This window comes from Arachis ipaensis, chromosome B10 (genome assembly GCF_059453495.1).
Source record: "Arachis ipaensis isolate K30076 ecotype BB chromosome B10, ASM5945349v1, whole genome shotgun sequence".
NCBI classification, from domain to species: domain Eukaryota; kingdom Viridiplantae; phylum Streptophyta; class Magnoliopsida; order Fabales; family Fabaceae; genus Arachis; species Arachis ipaensis.
This window is the reverse complement of record NC_142435.1, coordinates 6,050,616-6,077,005: the sequence shown is the minus strand read 5'-3', so window position 1 is coordinate 6,077,005 and position 26,390 is coordinate 6,050,616. Positions and strand designations below refer to the sequence as shown.

The window sequence follows — 26,390 nt, the reverse complement described above, 5'->3', positions numbered from 1 at the left end:
AGGTATAACGTCCATATCATCTTCTAAATATTTCTGAAATATATAAAGCCACTGTAGGTTGTTATTGGTGGTGTTGGGCAGCCGCTAATTAATGGGCTGGTCAATCTGATGTTTTCACATACGATGTGTAAGTGGTTCATAAGATCATAAACCTCATATATAATTACAAAAAAAAAAAAAAAAAACCTCATATATGGTCTACAACTGCAAATCACAACTTCGGTACAAGCCATGAACACAAGTGATAACTTTTCAAGATATATATATATATATATATATATATGAATTATACATTTAAAATTAAACTTTGTGCATGAAAAAGAATCTAGAATTTACGTAACATATGTCTTATAAATATATGTTAAAATTATTAATTAAATTTTTTTTATGTAAAAATATATAAAAATTAAATTTTTTTTTTTGAAACAAAAGAAGCTCAACACAATAAAATGGAGCATATAAAACCAGAAAATAAAAGAAGTCTGCCTACACAATAATTATCAATTATCTTGGCATCTCCAGTAATACCATCAACACCCACATGGACCACTGGAAGTCCATTCTTGGTAGCTCAAAAACCGTCCTACTTTGTATTTCCTCTACACTTGCTTCTTTATTCTTGAAATACTATCGTTCTGTTCTCACCAGATGTTTCAGATCACTGCAAAAAATTCATTCAGCCACTTCCTACTGTGCATTCCAGTCCAGCTTTCAAACAGCCCTTTCATGGTACCAGGAACCGCCCAATCTGTACGAAAAGACCTCAACCAAGTGCACCACACCTACCATGTAACCTCACACAGAAGACATAAATGATGTACAAATTCTATCTCCTTTTTACACAGAACACAGGCATTATCACTATTATCACCCCTGAACCAGGTGAATTTTCTATCCGAAAATGGTAAATCTATCAACTGCATGTCCTGGACCCACTCCTTAGACTCTTCCGCTGCTGCCAGCAAACTATTCAGCCCTTTGCGATCCTCCACTTGCAATATCTCATTAAAGTCCTCCAACAAGCAGAAAGGAACCTGGCACAAACTCACAATATAGCTCAGCTCTTCCCATACCACTCGCTTCTCCTCCCTGGTATGCGCCCCATACACCAAGCAGAACGCACAATTAAAGTTCATCTTTGCTAACACTCCTTCAATGCACAACCACTTCTCCCCTTTATAACAATTACGTTTATGAAAAAACATGTCATCCCAAACTAGCAATAAACCCCCGGCCGTTCCTACAGCCTCCACAAACTCTCAACCAGCAGCACTACTTTCCCAAATTTTTGTAACATCATATTTAGTAGTTACCTCCCTCTTTGTTTCAAGCAAACCTAACATACTTAAATTAAAATTATTCTTCAAAGACTTCACCATGCTCAATTTTCCGTCACCCCTCAACCCTCTAATATTCCAACAACTCATAATCATTTAATCAAATTTTTGTTCACCTTATTTTTATTCTTCAGACGGCACCGTCTCGCCTTCTCTTTCTGTTTCGCCAGCTTTCTTTTCACCGCTATTTCTTCATTCTGGACTTGCAAGATACTCATAATATCATCTTCTTTTCACCGCTATGTAAATTTTTATTATATTTATTACGTATTTATTTTATTAAAAAATAAAACTTTGACTAATAATAATATAATTTTATTTTAATACACTGATAATAATATATAACATTTTATATAATTATTTATTTATATTTATTTTTTAAATAATTATTTACATAATCAATATAAATATTCAAGGTAAAACACATTCAATGATGCAACTATGATAACGTGGATTAACAAGAAGCATGGATGATGAAAGATATGATCGGGACAGTGAATTTAGCTAAATACTACTCCTATTCGTATAGGATATAAACAAAACAGTAAGCATCATGTTTTCTAATAATAATAACGGAAATTAAAATTCAACATATAGCATCTTGCTTTGAAATTTCCGAATTAAACTTTTCCTAAAAAAATCTCAGTTCGTTGTTTCGCAAAATCCTCGAATGATGTCAAGAAAATTCAGGGAGACTAAATATAACATTAGACTATTATTAAATCCTGTCATATATAAATATAAATTCATTCATCTACAATATTATACAGACACGAATTAATTAATAAAATGTAGAGTAAATACACATGAACAATAATGATTACGTATGTATCCTTCTCAAGAAAAAAACGAAAATAAAATATAAAAAGTAAAACAGCTGGTGTCAGAAGTAAGGTTATATTATATCTACAATATTCAATAAACCAACTATTTATTTAACTTATCTAAGGTGGAGAAATTTATTGTCTTTGTAATTGAAAAACTTGTTCACAGTCATCTTCCAAACTTTCTTATCCAACCAAGAACTTTAACCGTTTCATGTAATTATGATGTTACTTCACTTCATTAAAGTTGATATGCACATACCAGTTTTGCTGCTACTAACACTTAGCTTCTGTCATGTTGCGAATTCCTTATTAGACACCATAACCTCCTCTAATTACATCCTTAAGGACCCCGAAACCTTAAGCTCCAACAACACTTTGTTCCACCTAGGATTCTTCACTCCTTCTAACTCATCAACCTTGTCCTACCTCGGAATTTGGTTCATGTCCAAATCCTCTATAGTCTGGGTTGCCAACAGAAATCAACCTATAAAGGATTCTTCTTCAGGGCATCTCAAAATATCTGAGGATGGAAACCTTTATGTCATGAACCAAAAGAAGCAAATTCTTTGGTCATCAAACATCACAAATATTACATCCAACACAACGGCACAGCTTCAGAACACTGGAAACCTTGTGTTGCAAGAAATCACCACAGGAAAGATCTTTTGGCAGAGTTTTCAGTACCCTGCAGACAGGGACGGATCTAGAAAGTTTAGTATGGAGGGGCCGAATTTTAGATAAATTTTTTTTTCATTTCATAAATATAATTAACATATAGTTATTAGAGTTAGTTTTTTAAAAAAATTATTAAATATATATATATATATATATAATTATAAATTTTTTTCACAATTTTATTTTTAATATGATAGTTACATAAAAAAATATAAAAAATATCAATAGTACATTATAAAATTATAAAGTACCAATAATTTATAACGTGTTTAGTTAAAAATGATCACATATCTTATTAATTAAAATTAATTCTTTCAAAAAATTTTAAAAATTTGAAAATAAATGATAATTATTAATTATTTGAAAGACACAATACCTTTATAGAATACAAGATATAAGATATTTTTATAAAAGTTTTTCTTTCAACAACGTAAATTTAGAAGAAAAATAAGTATTTTTTATAAAAAAAATATCTAAAGTATATAATGTGATTACCAAAATATAACTACATAAGTTATTATTAATATAATAATATAAATTTTAAATATGTTAATATAAAATAAATAAATAATTTTTTTAAATAGATATAGAGATTATTATATAAAAAACTAATTTGAAAGTTACAAAGACTTGAGGATATGATATTAAATTAGTTAAGTGAAAAATATTAGTGAATTAAATAATTAACACATAAATCTATCACATAATAAAAAATAATACATATAAAAATACTAAATTATATAATATTTTTTATATTTTTAAATACATATCTCATATATAAATATAGTTTCTAAAAATTTTGGGGGGCCGAGGCCACTACTCGCCCCCCTCTAAGTCCGTCCCTGCCTGCAGATACTTTCTTGCCGAAAATGGAGCTTAGCACCAATGAGATTACCGGCCAGAGAGTGAAACTCACCTCATGGAGAACTCCTAATAATTCATCCAAAGGAGACTTCACTATGAGTCTTTGAACCCCTTCACATCGCTCAAGTGTTCATATGGAGAGGAACTCAACCTTATTGGCGAAGCGGTCCATGGAACGGTCAAGCTTTTATTGGGATACCTACTATGAACGCGAACTATCTTGACGGGTTCTCCTTAGATGGTGAAGGTGAAACCAACGGCACTTACTACCTCTCATACAACTATGCGAATGTGTCAATGATGTATGTGTTGAGTTCTGATGGAAACCTTCATGAAAAATATGGGTAATTTAGTAATAATATTAAGAATTTTATTAAAAAGAACGATTTCAATACAAAATAAAACGTTTAGGACGATTCTAAATAAAAAATTACGTGAGGGATGATTTCGATTCCGACCCTAAACTCTAGGAACCAAAACAATACTTATCCCTAATAGAAATATATGTAATGAGTAAAGTATCGTTTTTGTCCCCAACGTTTGGGGTAAGTCCTATTTGTGTCCCTAACGTTTAAATCGTCCTATTTGTATCCTTTACATTTATAAAAGTGATTCAATAATATTATCCTACTATCAATTATACTACCAAATCAGATTATATTTTTCAATTATTCTCACTTGGATGTATTCATTCTCAATTAGGTCTCACTTGGATGTGTTCGATTTTAATATTATACCCACTATTTATATTTAGATTCAATTATGTCCCTAACAAAGTGAATTATGTAAATGTTATAGGAATTAGTTTCAACATTTGATGAGCTATTTTTCGGAGTAGATCATCGATTTTATCCCAGACATTTGTATTCTAACTTCAAGAAGAGATTTTTAAAACTCAAACTAAAGTGCTCATGATGTGTAATTGACAGCAGGATAACATTGAATCACTTTTACAAACGTTAGGGATACAAATAGGACGATTTAAACATTAGGGACACAAATAGAATTTACCCCAAATGTTGGGGACAAAAATGATACTTTACTCTATATGTAAATTAGGCTGCAAAATTACCAATGACAATAATTAGAAATTAATAGTGTCTAATCAAATTTATAACCAACAAAAATCCATATCTTTATATTTATTATATTTTATAAACAACACAATAAATTTATAATCACAATAATTAATTTATTCATTTCTATAAATAACTCATTAAATGTAATGAACATCCATATTACAAATGTCATAATAATTTATTAATTATAATAAATTTTACGTTACAAATATTCAAATTCAATACTATTTGAACTACTTATATAAGTCTCTTATCACTATTTCTTCAAATAACATCAAATTTAGCACAAGAAATTTATTTTCGCACTACACAACATCTCAAACTTATTCAATGAAGCATCATTCTTTGACAATATCACCAAAAAAGCAGATAATTGATTTATCAAAGTTCGCGTGGTTCGTTTATGAAAAACATTAACACCCACAAATGAAGAAGAGTTTCTTACTTAGAAATGATTATATTAGATGAAAAGATACAAAACAAATATATTTATTGTATTTTTAAATTGAATATTTTCCAACACTATTTTGAATTTGCATCACTTGAGATATTGTCTGATAGAGTGGATCAAAGAAAAATATTAATATGTAATTTCACTTTATACTATTTCAATTATTCTTATTAAAAATAACTTATTTAAAAAAAATTCTACACATTTTTGTTCTTTTTATTGTAGATGTCATTGAAAAATTGCATGCACATCAAGAGATTAAGGAGAAAGAAAACTATACAAATTCAAGACACATCTTCGGAAGAAGAATATACATGCAAAGAAGGAACAAATAACACAATAGAAAGCGCATACAACTCAATAATTCATAAAGAACATGTCTTCACAAGAATCTACCACAGAAAGAAGAAAGCAACAACTCTAACAATAACAAATAAAGAAAAAGGAGGACGAGCGCCACATAAGAAGACTAAGTCCATCAACCAAAACAAATGCAAAAATTAAACCACCAAATAAAAATGTCACTTTGTACAACTCCAACATCTAAATCTTTTGTACTACAAATTATTTAAACAAAACACCTTTTAAATTTAATTTTAGTTTACACATATTTAATTTAATTCTACAAAATATAGCCATTTTTAATATTTATTATATACTATCATTAATTTACCGTCCGCGCATCGCGTGAGTCTCAATCTAGTTAAGTATGATTTCTGATTGTTCTTATCCACGACCTAATGTAGCTTTGGATCCTTAGTATATTCTAGGACACTGAAAAATCTCTCATTGGATTCTAGCATATTTGGAATTCTGTTTTGTTGTTATTATTTTTTTGTGGAATTCTGTTTTGTTCTTATAATGATATGAGTTGTCTATTGCAAATTATTAGCCTCTGTCTGTGAACTTTACCGCTTTCTGTTCTCTTTTTACCATCATTGCCTTCTTGGAAAGTCTTTTGTTGTCACAATCTTTCAATGAATACTATGTAACATCTCAAGTTTTTTTTTGAAATATTTTACATATACCCTCTAATTTTATCAAAATACCTAAACTACCCTTACCCCTTTTCTAAACCCTAGCCCTCTCCTAACACACAAACTCTCTGCTAAGAATGAAAGAAAGAAAAAGAGCGAGGAAAAACAGAGAGGGAGAAGAAAGGAAGAAGAGGGGGAGAAGGAGGTGACATCGGTGAGGCTGGATGCCGCCGTCACTATCGCAGAGAAAAAGGAAGAGATGTGTGAGAGAGGAGAGGGAGTGAGGTCACAAGACTTCCATGGAGAAAGAGGAAAGCGTGCGACGGAGAAAAGGAAGGAGGAAGTCCCATCGCTGCCACTGCCGTTGATCAAGACTGTCGCCATCTCGGTTGAGGCCATCGTCATCACCAAACAGGGCAGAGAAGGGGGGAGCAAACGGGATAGAGAAAGGGGAGCTCTGTTGGAGCTCGTCGACGAGTTGCTGCCACCTTCCACCACACCGCGAGACAAAGCCAACCTTTTGTTCTTCCGTTGTCATTGCGATTGCCTCCGTTGTAAGGGGAGGAGGTCACTGGAGAAGGGATTGTTCTATTCTGCTTCTGATTTTCCATTGTTTATCAGAGTCTCTAGGGCCATGAATGTTGCTGCTAGAGTCATCGGAATTTTTGCCGTCAAGAGCCACCACTGCTCTTCTTTTACCTTGGTAAACAAAACCCATTCTACTTGTACTTGACATCTCTTTCCATTTATGTTCCACTTTTATCTACCTTACGCTCATGCTGTTTTCGTGCTGTCTTTCTTGATTAATTTGCTTTTGTCGTTGTTTGTTATGGGCTAGAAGTGGTAGTGATGTTGCTGTTGTTGCTGCTATGAGAATTGAGGTTGCTGCCACTGGCTTGGTCCAAATTCTGCGCTCTTTCGTTCCTTTCTATTCCAACCTACCTTGCCATTTAATTTGGCACTCTGAATTCGGTCTCTTTGGTCCTTGGGACCAAGTTGTGAGTAGGCTTTATATTTATAACCGTTAATTTTTTTTTGTTTATGCTATTCTGAGTTTCTATTTATATTTATAAAACTATTCTTGAAGAACTTTGATTTGATTAGAATAATTGATTTATTATAGTTGAAAAAAATATTTTTATGAAGTTCATATCTTAGAAATTTTACATGAGACTATATATATGTTTGATGAAGTTTTATATTATTTTAGAACATTTGATTTTACTCGAATATATACTTTTGAAGTATTGAAGTATTTGTTAGTATTTATTGACTTTGAAATTGTGAAATGCGTTTGAAATTACTTATGATTGAAGAAGTTATGATTGGAAAATATTTCTTATGAGAAAGTATTATTTGATTTGATTTAATACCGTATATATTTGAAAGATCTAAGATTTATTATATTTGAATTTATATGTTTTGAATTGGTTTTGGAGGCTCGTATTAGAAAACCGTAGTTAACGGCGGTTATGACGTTAACTTAGATGCATCTAACTCAGACTCCAGTTAGCAGGGGTGTTGCTAGCCTAACGTGTAGCCCACACGTTAGATCTGTTGTTCGGTTAGGACACACAAGAGGAAAGGGCTACCCATAGAGGTGGAGCCGCCCAAGTGTGGACTTTTGATTTGATTTCTGTATGAGAACTCCCTTATTGATTCACTTATTATGATCAATTACTATTTTCTAATTAAAAATTACTTTAATAATAATATTTATATAGTTTCATGTATTGTCTAGTCACTGAGTTGTAAAACTCATTCCTTTTTTCTAAAAATATTTTTCAGAAATAAATACTTGAATATGTGAGCCCTTCTATTCAAGAATTATGATCTGCAATGGGTATCTATCCCTTGTTGAGTTCCTAGGCATTGTATGCTCCATATGTTATAGGCAGAATTCAACCACTCTTAATTATTTTAATTTTTGTTAAAAATATATAACTATTTATTTTAGAACTTGTAAATTATTCAAAATCTTTGTAACCTTATTTAATTTATATTTAAGTCTGATAGGCTTGTTAGGAAACTGTTTCCCTGAGCGCCGGTCATGGTTCATTTTAGGCCGTGACAAAATGGTATCAGAGCTTAGGTTTAATATGTGTAATATAGAGCAAGTGTCCTATGGTAGGATCACAATTGTATAAATAGAAGCGCGCCTATTTGTACAAATTGTGGCACTATCAGAGGCCTATAGGAATGTCATCCTTGTCCTCTGTGTCATTGTTGTCTTCTGATTATTGTGATCATGCGTTCTTTGCCGCTTCTTGCCACTTCTTTCTTTTTCTTTGTATCCAACCTTGAATCGTCATTTGGTAGCTTTTCTTGAACTTGTTTTTGCAATGACTTCAGTTTCAGTTCCGATTTGCGAGTTCTGTAGCTACTCCTAATCTTTTTTCTTTTTGTGAATGTATGCTTTAATATTCTTCATCTTTGTGTTGTTCCTTATAATTCTTAATATTAATATCTCACGCATTACTTAGAAGATTTGATCGGTGTTTGCTGTGAATATTATCTAATTCTCTTATAGAATTGTATTTGGATTTGTAAATTGCATGAATTTGCTGAGTTTCTAATCAAAATGCTTTGTTCTTGATTTGATAAGCGATGTTGGAATTTTTCTTCTTATGTTCATGATCTTTGAAATTATAACAATTTTGATTAGCTTTTGATTCTTTCTTTCAAATCAATAATTTTGAAAAAAAAATATATTATTTAGTTATTCAAGAAAAAGAACTATGTGATGAAACATATGAATAGAGTGTCATTGTTATTTGTTCGATTGGTGGTTTTCTTTGCTTAAGTGTAGTAAATTATTTGGGTGATCAGTTAGCTGGATCGAAAGTCTTTTCTGATCTAGAAGTTTAGTTGTGTATTTCTAATTTGATGATCCGGTTCCATTATGGTTTTTTTGTTGTTGAACATGACTTTTTATCACGGAACTATTTTCGGCTTGATAAGTTGAGAGAAAGATTGTGAATGCTTTCTTTTTGGTGGGTGATTATAGATGAATTTTGCTTTTCGCTAAGATCTGAGAGTTTTCTTAACTCTTGATTTTCTGGAAATTCCCTTATTCTCTATTGTTCGTATTCTTAGGGTTTTTAGGGAGATTGGTTTTATTGATTTGTAGTACTTTGTGACGCAAACTATTTCGCCTAATGAACCTTGTTATTTGTCTCGTAAAAGTTGTTGATTCGTGTTTTTTTAGCAAGGAATTTGTTCTACCAAAGGTATAGAGAACCCAACTATATATAAAAATAAAAAAAGTTGTTGTGTTAGTTTATGTTACCCTATAGTAATAATACTAGCTTTTGGCACCAAAATTTTCCTTCCTTTTTCATATAAAATAATATTTAGTATATTATAACTACTTACTCATATATGAGAAAGTTTACAACAACTATTGTTTTCTCTATTCTCAACATGGTTTTGAAAAGGCTCACATCCCCTTTGGTGTTCCGTTTTCTTATCTGACATTTGCAAAGTTTTTGTTCTTGTTTAGGATAATAAAAAGAATAGTCAAATATACTGTTACTTCTCATGCTTGTAAATTTATAGTTAAAATGATTATCTTATTGGTCAATATATTGTGACAATCATAAGATGATATGTACTTCATTCTTGCTAATAATTATATTCTCCTTTCAATTAACTATCTCACACAGATCACTAATTACTATTGTAACTTAATTATTGCCAATAAATTTGCTATACTTTTTAATACATTGATATTGCATCTTTCCCAATTTGTCTTGTCAAATCTTAGACCTTGATTTTGATAATCTAACTGATATTTTACATCAATTTTATTACAGTATACTAAATGTTAATTTTGTAATTTTGACTGATTTTTCTTTTATTCTGATAATAAGATAATAAAATCTAACATGAGCTAAATGTTTTCTAGAAAGCTACAAGCCTACAATTTGTATACATAGGCACTCAGGACAATAATATATATGAAGAGAAGAGTGATAAATGGATTTCTACTATGATTGAACCCAAAATGTGGTTATATGACTAATATTAATATAGATCATTGAGATTTTCTAAGTAACAAGCAAGTCAATTTTTTTGGTGATTGGACTGTTGAGTTTCTTGATTTGTATGTAACGGTTATTTTTGTGTTTCTTAGTCTCACTTCTGGGTTGGAAATTTGTGAAAGAATCTGTATATACCAAAAAAAAAAGTTTTTTTTTACGATATATTTTCCAAGATACGATAAGGATTTGGGAGATATATTTTCGAATATTTAGAATTTTAGATTCAATATATATATTTAAGTTTGTCCTTAGTTCATGAACTTTAAGTTCACTTAACTATTTATGAAGGAAAATTCTCTTGTTGGTGTTTTATCTTTACAAGAAATATGATCCTATACCAATTTTCTGAATTCTTTTGTGCTTGGATCATGTTAAAAACAAAAGAAAAAGTAGTTATTTTAACTGATCTTAGTGTATTAATTGCTAGTACTTCAAATTATAGTTTTATTATTATCATTATTTTATATGTGAATTTATTTATAACTTCATATTGAGTCTAGCTGCATGATTATAGGAAATCATATGACTGCATTTTACCAACAGTGACCATAATGAGTTAAATACCTGAATGTATATGTAAATTCTGGCTTAAGAAATAACAAAGAGATCAATTACATTTTTTTTTATGTTTTACATAACCTATCTACTATTTTGAGTTAGGAGATATTAAACTTTATATTGACATAATTATTTAAGGTCCAAAGTCATGATAATAATCTCAAGGGTACTTAGTCGAAGGTTTCTATAAAAAGAGAAAAGAAGCATGCTGATTTTGTGATAGTTACTGTTTTTTATTTTTATGACTGTTAAGTTGTCTATTCCAGAAGGTATTGTCTTATTTTAATTTATGTTTTGCTTGTTTTCTTTGTTGTTGATTTTATCTTTTTGCTTATGTATATCCTTGCTTGGTTGTGTACCTAGGTATCCTCTAAGATTCTTGATGGAAAAGCATTTGCTCCTGACCTCTATTACTCTAATTCATAAATCTTGCATCTTTTGTTTCAATTTGAATTTGTTTGACGTGATAGTATTTATGTTTGAAATGTTCATCTCATATATTTTCTTTGAGATTGTGAAATGATTCTCTCTTAGTTGCATCCATTGTTTATGGATATCCTACCTGATTGTGTCTTGAAACATTCTCTTAAATCTTTATAAAAATTGTCGTTGACTTTGATTACCTTCTGTTGTGCACTTTGTATTTCTTTGATTCAAACTTGAACTTGTTTTGACCTGATACTCCCATCTTCTCTTATATTGTTCCTATTAAAATTTCTTGATTCAGATTTCTTTCTTAAAATACGAATTGACTTTCTTTCTGGCACACTTCATTCTTTTTGTACATCTCGCTTAATTGCGATCTTATTCATCCTTCCATGTTCTTGTGAACACCAACTGTGATATTTGTTTTTTCTTCCTAACTTTTGTATCCCATTCAGTAAACTCGAGCTTGTTTCAATGTAACGTGCGATTCATAGATTTAACAAGCGATACGTTAGCTCTTTAGGACACAACTTATCAATGTTGGAGTTTGGAAAGCTGTAATTCTAAGGTTTGACATGAGACCAGTTGATACCATGGATATGTACAACAAAATCAAGGAGATTATGAGGTGAAAGTGTATTTTGAGGAGATTGACGAACGAAGTGAAGAGTGCTATGTATATCTAAGTTGTCAAGGGAACGAGAGTTGGAAAATGTCAACCGCATCATTTTAACACACACCTATGTTGTAATTTTTGCACCCGATTATACTTCTTTCTCATGTTTGGTAAAAAGGCTAAAACCATGTAACATTTTTCATACTGTATCAATTTTCGAGAGCGAAATTTTTTTTAAGGGGGTTAGAATGTAACATCTCAGGTTTTTATGAAACATTTTACATATACCCTCTAATTTTATCAAAATACCTAAACTACCCTTACCCCTTTCTAAACCTTATCCCTCTCCTAACGCACACACTCTGCTGAGAATGAAAGAAAGAAAAAGAGCGAGAGAAAACAGAGAGGGATAAGAAAGAAAGAAGAGGGGGAGAAGGAGGTGACACCGGTGAGGCTGGATGCCGCCATCACTGTCGCAGAGAAAAAGGAAGAGATGTGTGAGAGAGATGAGGGAGTGAGGTCGCAAGACTTCCATGGAGAAAGAGAAAAGCGCGCGACGGAGAAGAGGAAGGAGGGAGTCCCATCGCTGCCACTGCCGTTGATCAAGACTGTTGTCATCCTGGTTGAGGCCATCGTCGTCACCAAACAGCGCAGAGAAGGGGGGCGCGAATGGGAGAGAGAAAGGGGAGCTCTGTTGGAGCTCGTTGCCGAGTTGCTGTGGCCTTCCACCACACCGCGAGACAAAGCCAACCTTTTGTTCTTCCGTTGTCATTGCGGTTGCCTCCGTTGCAAGGGGAGGAGGTCACCGGAGAAGGGATTGTTCTGTTTGCTTTTGGTTTTCCATTGTTTTCCGGAGTCTCTGGAGCCATGAATGTTGCTGCCAGAGTCATCGGAATTTTTGCCGTCAAGAGCCACCACTGCTCTTCCTTTACCTTGGTAAACAAAACCCATTCTACTTGTACTTGACATCTCTTTCCATTTATGTTCCGCTTTTATCTACCTTACGCTCTCGCTCCCTTTTCGTGTTGTCTTTCTTGATTAATTTGCTTTTGCCGTTGTTTGTTACGGGCTAGAAGTGGTAGTGATGTTGCTGTTGTTGCTGCTGTGAGAATTGAGGTTGCTGCCACTGGCTTGGTCCAAATTTTGCGCTCTTTCATTCTATTCTTTTCCAACCTTCCTCGCCATTTAATTTGGCACTCCGAATTCGGTCTTTTCGGTCCTTGGGACCAAGTTGTGAGTAGGCTTTACATTTATAACCGTTAATTTTTATTTGTTTATGCTATTCTGAGTTTCTATTTATATTTATAAAACTATTCTTGAGGAACTTTGATTTGATTAGAATAATTGATTTATTATAGTTGAAAAAAATATTTTTATGAAGTTCATATCTTAAAAATTATACATGAGACTATATATATGTTTGATGAAGTTTTATATTATTTTAGAACATTTGATTTTACTCGAATATATACTTTTGAAGCATTGAAGTATTTGTTAGTATTTACTGACTTTGAAATTGTGAAATGTGTTTGAAATTACTTATGATTGAAGAAGTTATGATTAGAAAATATTTCTTATGAGAAAGTATTATTTGATTTGATTCAATACCGTATATATTTGAAAGATCGAAGATTTATTATATTTGAATTTATATGTTTTAAATTGGTTTGGAAGGCTCGTATTAGAAAACCATAGTTAACGGAGGTTATGACGTTAATTTAGATGCATCTAACTCAGACTCTAGTTAGCAGGGGTGTTGCTAGCCTAACCTGTAGGCCACACGTTAGATCTGTTGTTTTGTTAGAACCAATGTTTTAAAAATCGGACTGGACCGGCCAGTTAAACCGGTCCAACCGAGAACCGATGATGAAAATGGTCCGGTCCGTCTCCAATAACCGCCCATTTACAAACCGTTTCAAAACCGGCGAACCGACTGGTAACCGGCCGGTTCTCTATAAACGTCACCGGTTTGATTTATTTGCAAAAAAAAAAAAAAAAAAAAACGTTACCTTTACAGCTTTACTCACTCCCTCCTTCCCCCACCACACCCCCCACATTTTGTGAATCCCTCTGCACTTTGAAGCAAGGTTAAATCACCCAACCAAAACCCTAGGTCCTCCCTGCAACGGTTCTGCCGCAGTGCTGCCGCCGTCCGTGGCCAGGCCCTCTCTTGTAGCTTGGCCTCCTCCTTCCCCCTGTCCTCCATCCGTCCTCCATGGCTTCTCTGTTTTGTTGGCTTGGAGCAGCTCGCCACTCGCCGTCGTCTCCCCGGTCGCCGTCCGTGACTCCGTCGAAGGTTAGTGTCACTGCTTTCACTTCTTCGGTTCTTGTTCGTGTCTCCGTCTTCTCTCCCCAGAGCCTTTGTTTGCTGAATTTTAATGTGAAATTGTGAAATTGCTAATTTTTGCTGATTTTGTGCTGCTGCTCTTTCTTTAATTCCTGAAATATTTGTTGAAATTTTCTTGCTGCTGCTAAAAATGAAAATCAAATCATTATTGAAATTTTTGTTTAGGGACTAGGGATTACTTGTTGCTGTTTTGTAATGTTCGTTGCTGCTGAATGCTAAAAATGAAAATCAAAGGGTAGTAAAAATCAGGACACAATGAAACCGACACAACACGGATTCATCCCTTTTGTCCTCATCAGAATGCATAACATGTTGCCTGTACATAGTGTTTTTAGTCCTCTAACCTGAGTGCCTAGCTTTGGCACTGGTTCCCTAAATAGAGTATTTGGTGATCAATTTGTATGTGTGGAATTCGAGCCACCTTGTGCCACTCCTTCCCACTATTTGGTTTAAGTCTTGGAGTCAGCAAAGGGCATTCTTGGACACAAAGTTGATTAAGGGTGGAAGGAAGTTCTTCATCAGGCAAGGAATAAAGGACGTCACAGCAATGAATTTCAAGTGTATGAAGAGCATTCAGATATTGGAACCTCTGTAGTTTAGCTTCTTGAGACGCTTCAATGTGCTTATGCGCAGTGAGCTTATATTGGGAGGAAGTATCATGAAATGAATCCACCATCGGCATGATTTCTGAATCAAAATCCCAACTCTCTCAGCGAATTGAATCGAATCAACCAGGCCTTCCTCTTCTTTTTCTTTTAGTTGATTCTTAATTTTTCTAATAGATGTAACTTACTGAATCAAGTGGATCAAATCATGTAGCTTTTCTTATTTGGGATATTTTAGGAGACGCATTAGAAGAGCTATTTTGTTATTATGTTTGCTATAATAATATTCACATGTTGTGTATGCTTGTGATTGTTCGGTGTTTACATTTTCTTTCCAAATCACTTGCTGTTGTTGTTCTTTGATGTAAGGCTTTGTATTTGTGTGTGTGAGAATATGTGATAATATTGAATGCTGTTGCATCTAATAGGAGTTCTTGGAATATCCTCATCTTTGGTCTTTTATAATTTATTTATTTTATTGTAAAACGGTTTTTTCGGTTGAACCAATGAAGCAGTGAACTAGTGATTAGAGCGGTTTGATGACCGGTCCGGTTCTCAGAACCTTGGTTAGGACACACAAGAGGAAAGGGCTACCCATAGAGATGGAGCTGACCAAGTGTGGACTTTTGATTTGATTTCTGTATGAGAACTCCCTTATTGATTCACTTATTACGATCAATTACTATTTTCTAATAAAAAATTACTTTAATAATAATATTTATATAGTCTCATGTGGATTATAAATGTATTGTCTTGTCACTGAGTTGCAAAACTCATTCTATTTTTCTAAAAATATTTTTCAGAAATAAATACTTGAATATGTGAGCCCTTCTATTCAAGAATTATGATCTGCAATGGGTATCTGTCCCTTGTTGAGTTCCTAGACGTTGTATGCTCCATATGTCACGGGCAGGATTCAACCACTCTTAATTATTTTAATTTTTGTTAAAAATGTATAACTATTTATTTTAGAACTTGTAAATTATTCAAAATCTTTGTAACCTTGTTTAATTTATTTTTGAGTCTGATAGGCTTGCTAGGGAACTGTTCCCCTGGCGCCGGTCATGGTTCAAAATGAACCATGACATACTAATTGTTTCATAGATAACCATCCAAGCTTTATAAGGCAACTGTTCCACTGGATTATGGTGGTGATGTTATTAGACTGTTGCTTTATTGAAGTATCTTTCAACAAAGACTTGGCAGAAAGACATGAGAAAACATATTTTATATCTTTGCGCTTATTTTTGTCTATGGAAAGCTGCAATTTTTGCATGCTCTCGGTGTATTAAAACTCTCTTACAATATGATTAAACGATGAAAGGATATATAAATTTGGAAATTTACAGATTTTCAGGCCCATCACCCATAGAATTGCTGGTTTGTTAGTTGCAGTTCTTCATGCAACTTTGTCAAAGATGATTTCATTCGGAAGTGACTATACAACCAAATTTTCAAACTTTTAAATTGCTGGTTTATTAGTTGCAGTTCTTCTTTATCAAAGAACTTGTCACTCACAAGTTGTTGTACAACCAATTTTTCAAACTTTTATGTCAGTTACTTAAGATTTTGAAACTTGAGTGTGGTGAATAGGGATCTTCTTTTGAATAATTAAAAAGTTTATTTTACAAAATTGTTTAATCATGTTTGTTATTTTAGATCACCATTCACGTGTTGATTGTAAAAAGTGATTATTTTTACTAACATCATCCATATGTAATTAGATGCACATATAAAATTGCTTTACATTATCCGTATATCAAAATTAAATTCATAATTTAATTATTCCCTTCGAAGTTCATTGAAACCGAACAATTCAGGCATTTGACAATAATTTTTTCTTTTTTTTCCTTTTTGAGTTTGTTGAATTTTGATCACTTAATTTATTATACATGATAAAGTATAAGGGGAGGATTAGGCACTAGTCAAATTCAGATAATAATGGCTAATAGAAAAAATGAAAACTGATAACCACATCTAGAATGCGACAGATTAGAACTACATACTATGTACTCTAATTAATGCAAGACAAAAAGTTCTGCAAATGAAGCAATGATTTGAGCCAGTATTATGTGAGACTATCTTATCACACTGCATTGCCAAAGTGGCATATATTTCACAAAGCATCACCCTCCATTATATTCCTACTTAGTTTAACAGAGTACCCTGTTTTGTAACATACATCTCTTGCAAGCAGCAACCTTAAGTAGATTATCTTCTGATTCTTAACTTTTAACATGTCAATTCAACTAAGCAAAGTACCCTTCTTTTGTAATATACATCTCCAGAAACCAGTAACCTTGGATAATATTTTCTCAACTGAGACTCTCCCTAGAGGAAGAAGAATGTAAGAACTCAATGCAATCTTGGACTGCTTTAGCACGGTGCGAATCCGTGTTGTCTGATAATGGTCGTGGCCTAATCGAAGAAGAAGCAGATGAGAAAGAAGAAACCTTTCTTGAGGATCTCCTCCTCATAGAAGCAACTCTTATAACACTTGCAACCTTTGCTCCAAGCCTTAGTAGGAACCTCACAGGTGACAACCTTGGATCTTTAGGCAACCTCAAAGACCATGTTCCAATGACCCTTTTCCTGTTTCTCTTGAGAAAGATGGTCTCTTTCTCATTGACATCAACACTAGAGCACATTCTGGACATGTATCTGAAATTTCCAATTGCAGATAAAGCCAATTGGTAACAACTTTTTTGTAGAAAATAAACAGAGGAGAGGCAGAGAGGGAAAAAGAAGCAAGAGGAGACAGTTGGAAAGGTTTTGAAAGTGGGCATAAATATATAGAAATCAAGATTTTAAGAAACTTGCTAATTAGCCTAGTTTTATAACTACAATGCAACTAAAGTATATATATAGTAGGATCAAAGTTCTATTGGGGGGCTGTTATATATATCAGATAATATCTATCAGTTCGTTGTCAAAATCCTCGAATGATGTCAAGAAATTTCAGGGAGACTAAATATAACATTAGACTATTATTAAACCCTGTCTATATAAATTCATTCATCTACAATATTATACAGACACGAATTAATAAATAAAATGTAGAGTAAACACACATGAACAATGATGATTACGTACGTACCCTTCTCAAGAAAAAATAAAGATGAAATATAAATAGTAAAACAGCTGGTGTCAGAAGCAAGGTTATATTATGTCTACAATATTCAATAAACCAACCATTTATTTAACTTATCTAAGTTGGAGAAACTTATTGTCTTTGTGATTGAAAAACTTGTTCATCTTCCAAACTTTCCTATCCAACCAAGAAGTTTAACTGTTTCATGTAATTATGATGTTACTTCACTTCATCAAAGGTGACATACACATACCAGTTTTGCTGCTACTAACACTTAGCTTCTGCCATGTTGCAAATTCCTTATTAGACACCATAACCTCCTCTAATTACATCCTTAAGGACCCCGAAACCTTAATCTCCACCAACACTTTGTTCCATCTAGGATTCTTCACTCCTTCTAACTCATCAACCTTGTCCTACCTCGGAATTTGGTACATGTCCAAATCCTCTGTGGTCTGGGTTGCCAACAGAAACCAACCTATAAAGGATTCTTCTTCAGGGCATCTCAAAATATCTGAGGATGGAAACCTTTATGTCATGAACCAACAGAAGCAGATTCTTTGGTCATCAAACATCACAAATATTACATCCAACACAACGGCACAGCTTCAGAACACCGGAAACCTTGTGTTGCAAGAAATCACCACAGGAAGGATCCTTTGGCAGAGTTTCCAGCACCCTGCAGATACTTTCTTGCCGAAAATGGAGCTTAGCACCAATGAGATTACCGGCCAGAGAGTGAAACTCACCTCATGGAGAACTCCTAATGATCCATCCAAAGGAGACTTCACTATGAGTCTTGAACCCCTTCACATCGCTCAAGTGTTCATATGGAGAGGAACTCAACCTTATTGGAGAAGCGGTCCATGGAACGGTCAAGTTTTTATTGGGATACCTACTATGAACGCGAACTATCTTGACGGGTTCTCCTTAGATGGTGAAGGTGAAACCAACGGCACTTACTACCTCTCATACAACTATGCGAATGTGTCAATGATGTATGTGTTGAGTTCTGATGGAAACCTTCATGAAACCTATTGGGATTATGCAAAGAGAGATTGGATTGTGGACTGGTCTGCTGTAAGCTCTGTGTGTGATTTTTATGGAGAGTGTGGTCCCTTTGGAAGCTGTGATCCTAAAAATTCACCTATCTGCAGCTGTTTGAGAGGGTTTGAGCCAAAGAATGCTCAAGAGTGGAATAAACAAAACTGGAGCAGCGGTTGTGTGAGGAAGAAGCCTCTGCAGTGTGATGAGAGAGTCAGAAATAATAGGAGTAGTGATGGGTTTGTGAAGCTGCAAAATGTCAAGGTTCCAGATTTTTCACAGTGGTTGTCTTCCATTGCTTATGATTGCAGAACTGAGTGCTTGGCAAATTGCTCTTGCATTGCATACGCTTATGATTCTGGCATTGGCTGCATGTTATGGTGTGGAAACTTGATTGACATACAGCAGTTCTCAATGGGAGGAATTGATCTTTACATTCGAGTTCCCTCTTCGGAACTTGGTAACTTTATTATGAATTTCATTGCTCAATGTCTTGTTTGTACATGATGACATGTAGAACACCAGGACTAACTTTATCTTAATTTCTTTGAACACTGAAGAGAAGAAAAATCACACACTGATCATAGTTCTTTCGGTCATAATAGCAATGGCTCTTATTGTGGCTTGTGCATATATCTTGAGGAAAAGGGCAATCAGAGGAGGTAACTACAATTCATACAATATGTTTTCCTATGCAGAATAAATAGTTTGAAACATTTGATATTTCTGTGCAGTGAAAGCACTTCAAAGAATTCAGAGAAGAAGTTATGTTAATGATACAAGTCAAGTTGAACTTCCGGAGAATTCACTATTTGAGCTTGAAAAGCTTGCTACTGCAACAAACAACTTCCACTCCAATAATAAGCTAGGACAAGGTGGTTTTGGATCTGTATATAAGGTATTAGTATTACAGTATGTATCTTCTTTCTTAACACAGTAAGTGTTATATCCCACAGATTGTGAGTTTTATTCATATTTTTCAGGGTAGATTGGAAGATGGACAGGAGATAGCAGTTAAAAGACTTTCAAAAACATCTGGACAAGGTGTAGAAGAATTTATGAATGAAGTTATGGTAATATCAAAACTTCAACATCGAAATCTTGTCAGCCTTCTTGGATGTTGCATCGAAAGAGATGAAAAGATTTTGATCTATGAATACCTACCAAACAGAAGTTTGGATGCACATATATTTGGTTAGTTCCCATCATCGCATCTTATTTGATAAAAATGAATCTCTTTTCAGTGGATGAATTTGTTATCATTCAATTAATTTGGGTCCTTCTTTGATATATAGCTAAAATACTCATAACATTTTGTTGTTATTGCAGATCCGCCTAAACAAAAGGTATTAAATTGGGAAAAACGTTTTAACATACTTGAAGGAATCGCTCGAGGTCTACTTTATCTTCACAGAGATTCTAGATTAAAGATTATACACAGAGACTTGAAATTAAGTAATATATTGTTAGATGACGAGTTAAATCCGAAAATATCAGATTTTGGTATGGCAAAAATTTTTGAGAATGCTGAAAATGAGGCCAATACTAGAAGAATTGTTGGAACATTGTAAGTATTCTTCTATCTTTTGTTGGAATTTAATTTATATATTAAATGATAGTTAAAGAAATTAACCTTAAAATTTATGCAGTGGTTATATATCACCAGAATATGCTCTACAAGGACTATTTTCAGAAAAATCAGACGTATTTAGTTTCGGTGTTTTACTTTTGGAGATTATTAGTGGCAGAAAAAATAGCAGCTTTTATGAGAATGTTGAATCTTTGAGCCTTTTGGGGTTTGTAAGTTTTTTTTAAATCACTCACCTCAATTTAATATTTTCCAAAAGGAATTTCTTCCTAGTTCCTAGTAATGTGAAGGTTAACAACTAGTACATGCTTACTGTTAATGTTTGCAGGCATGGAAATTGTGGAGAAATGACAACATAGCATCACTAATAGATCCAGAAATATCAAATCCAAGCAATAAAAAAGACATAACGAGGTGCATACATATTGGTCTTTTGTGTGTACAAGAACTTGCAAGCTATAGGCCTACTATGACTGCAGTAATTTCGATGCTTAATAGTGAGACTGTTAATCTTCCTCCTCCCAAACAGCCAGCATTCATTCAAATACAGACAATGATAGATGTAGAGTCTTCTCTTAGAAATGATGGAGCATGTTCCATCAATTACATGAGTCTAACAAACATCCAAGGAAGATAAAGGATTGATCATGTCTTCTTGTAAAATAATTAATTATTATGATGCTTCATCAATTATTTTCTTTCTTTTATGCCACTACAGTTAAAATTAGAAGAGCTGCGTCATTCAAGCAATTTGTAACAACAGTTACTTACAATATTTCATTCAACTTATATATGATGGAAATAAAATAGAAAGAATAAGATGCGAGGTTTGCTTCCACTACTAGACAATCAATGCTGAATGCCCTTTTATTAGGAAAAAGTCTAGGGGGTTAGCACTTTTATTAAAATCTGGGCAGCACTTAGCCATCAACAAAAGCATATAATGTTTCTTCTGACACAAGAGCTACAAAAGCTAAGATAGTCAAATTATTTGCAATAATAACTTATTTATGGCTTAGACTAATGTTAAATAAAATGTTTATGTTGACGTAAGATATGTCTTTGTTTAATGCCTATTTGGATTGAATTTTTATTCCTTATGCAGCACGAAACTAATCAAATGTCAGCGCATTGTATACTTTGAATCAAATCAAGCAAAACCAGATCTTCCTCCACTCTCAAAACACATTCATTCATTCCTCTCTCAATCATGGTTATGGGACTAAGTAGTCACTTTATAAACTCACAAGTTTTGCTAACACTTTGCTTTAGTTTCTTCCTACATGATGCTGGAAGTTCCTTAGACACCATCACTTCCTCTTACATCCTTAAAGCCCCCGAAACTTTAAGCTCTAATGATGGTATGTTCCATCTAGGATTCTTCACCCCTACCAACTCCACCTTTTCCTACCTCGGAATCTGGTACATAACCAAACCTCCTTTGGTGTGGGTTGCCAACAGAGACCAACCAATAAAAGATTCTTCTTCTTCTTCCTCTGGTGTGCTCAAGATATCTAAAGACGGAAACCTTGTTCTGCTGAATTCACAAGATGACATCCTTTGGTCTACAAATGCGTCCAATATTTCATCTAATACAACCGCTAAGCTTCTGAACACCGGAAACCTTGTGCTGCAAGAAAACGCGACAGGAAGGATCCTATGGCAGAGTTTCCAACACCCCACAAACGCTTTCTTGGAGGGAATGGAACTCAGCACCGGTAACATCAGCGGCGTCCAGAGAACAAAACTCACCTCGTGGAAAAGTCATGAGGATGCATCCATTGGAGAATTCTCAATGAGTCTTGAACGCCTGAATATCCCGGAAGTGTTGGTGTGGAGAGGGAGCCAACCTCACTGGCGTAGTGGTCCATGGAATGGTCAAATATTTCTGGGGATACCTGACATGGCAACCAACTATCTTTTCGGGTTTTACTTAAGTCAAGATAACGGCAATACTAATTACTATCTTGCTTACAACTACGGGAATCAAACTTTTCCTGTATACTACTTATTAAGTGTTGATGGAAATGTATACCAAGTATCTTGGGATCCTGAAAAGAGAGATTGGTATATCTCCTGGTTAGCTATAAGTTCAGAGTGTGATGTGTATGGCAAGTGTGGAGAGTTTGGAATTTGTGATCACAGGAGCACTCCGATTTGCAGGTGTTTGAGAGGGTATAAGCCAAGGAATGATGAGGAATGGAGCAAACAGAACTGGAGCAGCGGTTGTGTTAGGAAGGAACCTTTTCAGTGTGAGAGTGAGAGTGTCAAAAATAATAAAGAAGATGGATTTGTGAAGATGCAGAATGCTAAGGTTCCAGCCTCTATCTTGTCCTATGCGGCCGAGGATGATTGCAAAGCTGAGTGCTTAGGCAACTGCTCCTGCACAGCATATGCATATGATGCTGGCACTGGCTGCATGTCATGGATTGGAAGCTTAATTGATCTTCAGATATTCTCAACTGGAGGAACTGATCTTTACATTCGAGTTCCCTATGCAGAGCTAGGTACCTCTTTTATTTCTTTTTTGGTTGGACTGTGACAATGTTGTTATCCATATCAAACTGATGAATTTGTTGCATATGACATCCAATGGTTAACAGGTGAAGACAAGAAAAATGTCACAGTGGTCATTGCAGTGTCAGTGATAGTAGGAACCACTATCATTCTCACCTGTGCTTATATCTTCTGGAAAAGGATTCAAATCAGAGGTAATATCTCTAATTTTACTGCCTTATAGACTTGTTTTTGTTACAAGTGCTTGGTAGATCAGTAGATCACTAATCCAAAACTGCAAGTGTTTCTTTTCAACATAGATTTTCTGACTTTGTATGGACTCCTAACTTCAGTAAAAGCTTTCCAACTATAGAATATTAAATATTGCTCTTTCCCTTTGGGTATTGGAAATACTATATGCTTTTCCATTAATATTACTAAGATGCAAATTGTTGAATGTTGATCATTGAATACAGAGAGAGTGAAAAACAAACTAAGGAGAGAAGACAATGACCTAGTAAAACTCCCAGAGCTTTCCCAATTTGAGTTTGAAAGACTTGTTGCTGCAACAAATAACTTCAATCTATCTAATAAGCTAGGAGAAGGAGGTTATGGACCAGTATATAAGGTATGCTGGTAAACAATGAATTTCACCATGCCCCAAATCATGAATTTTAATTGCTAGTAACAACATCTAAATTGTTCTTTAGGGAACATTGGAAGATGGACAGGAAATAGCAGTGAAAAGGCTTTCAAGATCATCCGGGCAAGGATATGAAGAATTTATGAATGAGGTTATGGTAATATCAAAGCTTCAACATCGTAATCTTGTTAGACTTTTTGGATGTTGTATAGAAGGAGAAGAGAAGATTTTGATCTATGAGTACATGCCAAACAAAAGTCTAGATGCATATATGTTTGGTTAGTTCCTACAAACCATCTCCTCCTTCTTACCTATCAAAGATATGATAAGAGGGACAAAACTGATTTTGTGAATCTCTACAGCTCTTAAATATGGCTTCTTTTTTTTTTTTTTATTAAAGAAATTATAATTCTATCATTTTAATGGCATGACAGATCAATCAAACCAGATATTGAATTGGGAAAAACGTTTTAGTATAATCGATGGAATAGCTCGGGGTTTACTTTATCTTCACAGAGATTCTAGACTGAGAATTATACATAGAGATTTGAAGTTGAGTAACATACTGCTTGATGAAGAGTTAAATCCAAAAATTGCGGATTTTGGCCTGGCAAAAATTTTTAGTCGAACCGAAGATGCAGTCAATACTAGAAGAGTTGTTGGAACATAGTAAGAATTGTTTTAACTATTTTTGTAAAATTTTATGTCCAAATGATAGTTAAGAATAACAATATAGAGTTTATACAGCGGCTATATGTCACCAGAATATGCTATGGAAGGACTATTTTCAGAGAAATCTGATGTATTTAGCTTTGGTGTTTTGCTGTTGGAGATTGTGAGTAGAAGAAAAAATACCAGCTTTTGTGAAGATTCTAAATCTTTGAGCCTCTTGGGATTTGTAAGTCTCTCAAGCTAATTACCTTATTCTTAGAATTTCTATTTTGACTTTAGAGCTTAACAACCAGTACATGGTTGTAAATGTTTGCAGGCATGGAATTTATGGAATGCTGATAACACTGCATCTCTAATAGATCCAGAAATATCAAGTTCATGCAACAAAGAAGATATAATGAGGTGCATACATATTGGTCTTCTATGTGTACAAGAACTTGCAAGAGATAGGCCTACAATGACTGCAGTGGTTTCAATGCTTAATAGTGAGACTGTTAATCTTCCTTCTCCCAAGCAGCCAGCATTCGTTCAGAGGCAGACTCTGCTGGATATAGAGTCTTCTATGACAAATGATGGATTTTGCTCGATTAATAATGTGAGCCTAACAAATGTCCAAGGAAGATAAAACACTTTGTTTGGGATACAGCAAAATTCTGAACAATAATGTGATTCAAAGTTTATTTTTAGAAAAATCTCATGTATTTAGCTTTGGCGTCTTACTGTTGGAGATTGTGAGTATGAGGGAAAAATACAGGTTTTTGCAAGGATGCAGAATCTTTCAGTCTTTTTAGGATTTGTAAGCTTCTCATGTTAGTTACCTTTCTTTTCAAATTCAAAGTCAGTATTTGATTTTGATGATGTCATGCAGACTTTAAAGCTTAACAGCAAGTTCATGTTTGTAAATTTTTGCAGGCATAGAATTTATGGAATGCTGATAAGGTTACATCTGTAGTGGATCCAGCAATATCAAGTTCATGCGACTTCAAAGTCCAATTAAAAAAATAACTAGAAAAATAGTTAGCTAGTAAAGATTTTTCTTTAATACTAGTTAATGACTTCAAAATAGCTAGGATAAGCTTAAAACTTAAAAGCCATTCTCAAATGATCTAGTCAAGCCTTCAAATTATTCGCAATGAAGCTATATATTTAAATTACAAAGTTCTTTTTGACTTGGACTAATGTTAAATAAAATGTTTATGATGAACTGAGATAGCTCTTTGTTTAATGCCTATTTGGGTTGAAATTTTATTCCTTATGCAGCACGAAACTAATCAAATGTCAGCGCACTGTATTATTTGGAATTTATGGAATGCAAATAACATTGCATCTCTAATAGATCCAGAAATATCAAGTTCATGCAACAAAGAAGATATAATGAGGTGCTACATATTGGTCTTCTATATGTACAAGAGCTTGCAAGAGATAGACCTACAATGACTTCAGTAATTTCAATGCTTAATAGTGAGACAATCAATCTTCCTCCTCCAAAACAGCCAGCATTCATTCTGAGGCAGACTATGCTTGATATAGAGTCTTCTCTTACAAATGATGGAAAAGGTTCTATCAATAATGTGACCATAACAAATATTCAAGGAAGATAAAACACTTTGTTTGGTATACAGCAAAATTATGAACAATAAAAGTAAAAAATCAGACAATAGTTACCTCATATTTCAAGTATTCTATCCAGAAGCCTACAGCAACTTTGCAGAGTGACAATCAAAATTAAATCCTAATCACATCTATCTATTCTTAATATATAAAAGTAAATAGATAAGTTTACCCACATTACTTTTAAGACATCTTTCTTTTCCTATTAATGTCATGTCAGTAATATTTTAGAATCGACCACTTATTTTTTGCCAAATGAACTATTATTTCCAAATCAGCAAAAAAAAAAAAATATATATATATATATATATACAAGTAATAGAAATATATAAAATTCTCAATGACAATAATTAGAAATTAATAGTGGCTAACCAAATTTGTAACCTACAAAGACATTGAATCATATCCCTATATTAATTATTTTTACGGTTATAAACAAT

At 33.7% G+C, this 26,390-nt stretch overlaps 3 protein-coding genes and 1 long non-coding RNA gene across 5 annotated transcripts; 3 read left to right on the top strand and 1 right to left on the bottom strand.

The window, feature by feature from the left end:
* Positions 1 to 13,885: 13,885 nt before the first annotated feature.
* On the top strand, positions 13,886 to 15,245 carry LOC148579034 (uncharacterized). Its single transcript, XR_001615853.3, has 2 exons — positions 13,886 to 14,149; positions 14,366 to 15,245. It is a non-coding gene; the product is annotated as an uncharacterized LOC148579034 (long non-coding RNA).
* A 1,875-nt stretch (positions 15,246 to 17,120) lies between these two features.
* Positions 17,121 to 17,471, bottom strand: LOC148579033 (uncharacterized). The gene has a single exon (XM_088504449.1). The coding sequence runs from the start codon at positions 17,460 to 17,462 to the stop codon at positions 17,121 to 17,123; it is 342 nt and encodes a 113-aa protein (XP_088360575.1). The 5' UTR covers positions 17,463 to 17,471.
* Positions 17,365 to 21,366, top strand: LOC107619999 (G-type lectin S-receptor-like serine/threonine-protein kinase At1g11330). 2 transcript variants are annotated; one of them, XM_088504440.1, is made up of 7 exons: positions 17,365 to 19,400; positions 19,501 to 19,602; positions 19,675 to 19,838; positions 19,924 to 20,134; positions 20,270 to 20,507; positions 20,590 to 20,736; positions 20,857 to 21,366. In XM_088504440.1, exons 1-7 carry the CDS (start codon positions 18,110 to 18,112, stop codon positions 20,885 to 20,887), a joined length of 2,184 nt encoding a protein of 727 aa, XP_088360566.1. In that variant the 5' UTR covers positions 17,365 to 18,109; the 3' UTR covers positions 20,888 to 21,366. The 2 variants fall into 2 exon arrangements, with proteins under 2 accessions (XP_088360566.1, XP_016177711.1); XM_016322225.3 differs by having other exon boundaries at positions 20,590 to 20,740.
* Positions 21,367 to 21,641: 275 nt separating this feature from the next.
* LOC110267496 (G-type lectin S-receptor-like serine/threonine-protein kinase SD1-13) lies at positions 21,642 to 25,286 on the top strand. The gene is made up of 7 exons (XM_088502421.1): positions 21,642 to 23,035; positions 23,132 to 23,239; positions 23,501 to 23,652; positions 23,735 to 23,945; positions 24,102 to 24,336; positions 24,415 to 24,565; positions 24,656 to 25,286. The coding sequence occupies exons 1-7, from the start codon at positions 21,739 to 21,741 to the stop codon at positions 24,962 to 24,964; spliced, it is 2,463 nt and encodes an 820-aa protein (XP_088358547.1). The 5' UTR covers positions 21,642 to 21,738; the 3' UTR covers positions 24,965 to 25,286.
* Positions 25,287 to 26,390: the final 1,104 nt, after the last annotated feature.

Excerpts from the sequence above, each read along its gene's own strand:
- LOC107619999 (XM_016322225.3), top strand. The coding sequence starts at position 18,110 with ATGATGTTACTTCACTTCATCAAAGGTGACATACACATACCAGTTTTG. Across the intron at positions 19,603-19,674 it reads GAAAAGGGCAATCAGAGGAG|TGAAAGCACTTCAAAGAATT; the intron begins GTAACTACAATT and ends ATTTCTGTGCAG. Across the intron at positions 20,135-20,269 it reads TTTGGATGCACATATATTTG|ATCCGCCTAAACAAAAGGTA; the intron begins GTTAGTTCCCAT and ends TTGTTATTGCAG.
- LOC110267496 (XM_088502421.1), top strand. The coding sequence starts at position 21,739 with ATGGTTATGGGACTAAGTAGTCACTTTATAAACTCACAAGTTTTGCTA. Across the intron at positions 23,946-24,101 it reads TCTAGATGCATATATGTTTG|ATCAATCAAACCAGATATTG; the intron begins GTTAGTTCCTAC and ends ATGGCATGACAG. Across the intron at positions 24,337-24,414 it reads AGAAGAGTTGTTGGAACATA|CGGCTATATGTCACCAGAAT; the intron begins GTAAGAATTGTT and ends GAGTTTATACAG.
- LOC148579033 (XM_088504449.1), bottom strand. The coding sequence starts at position 17,462 with ATGTCCAGAATGTGCTCTAGTGTTGATGTCAATGAGAAAGAGACCATC.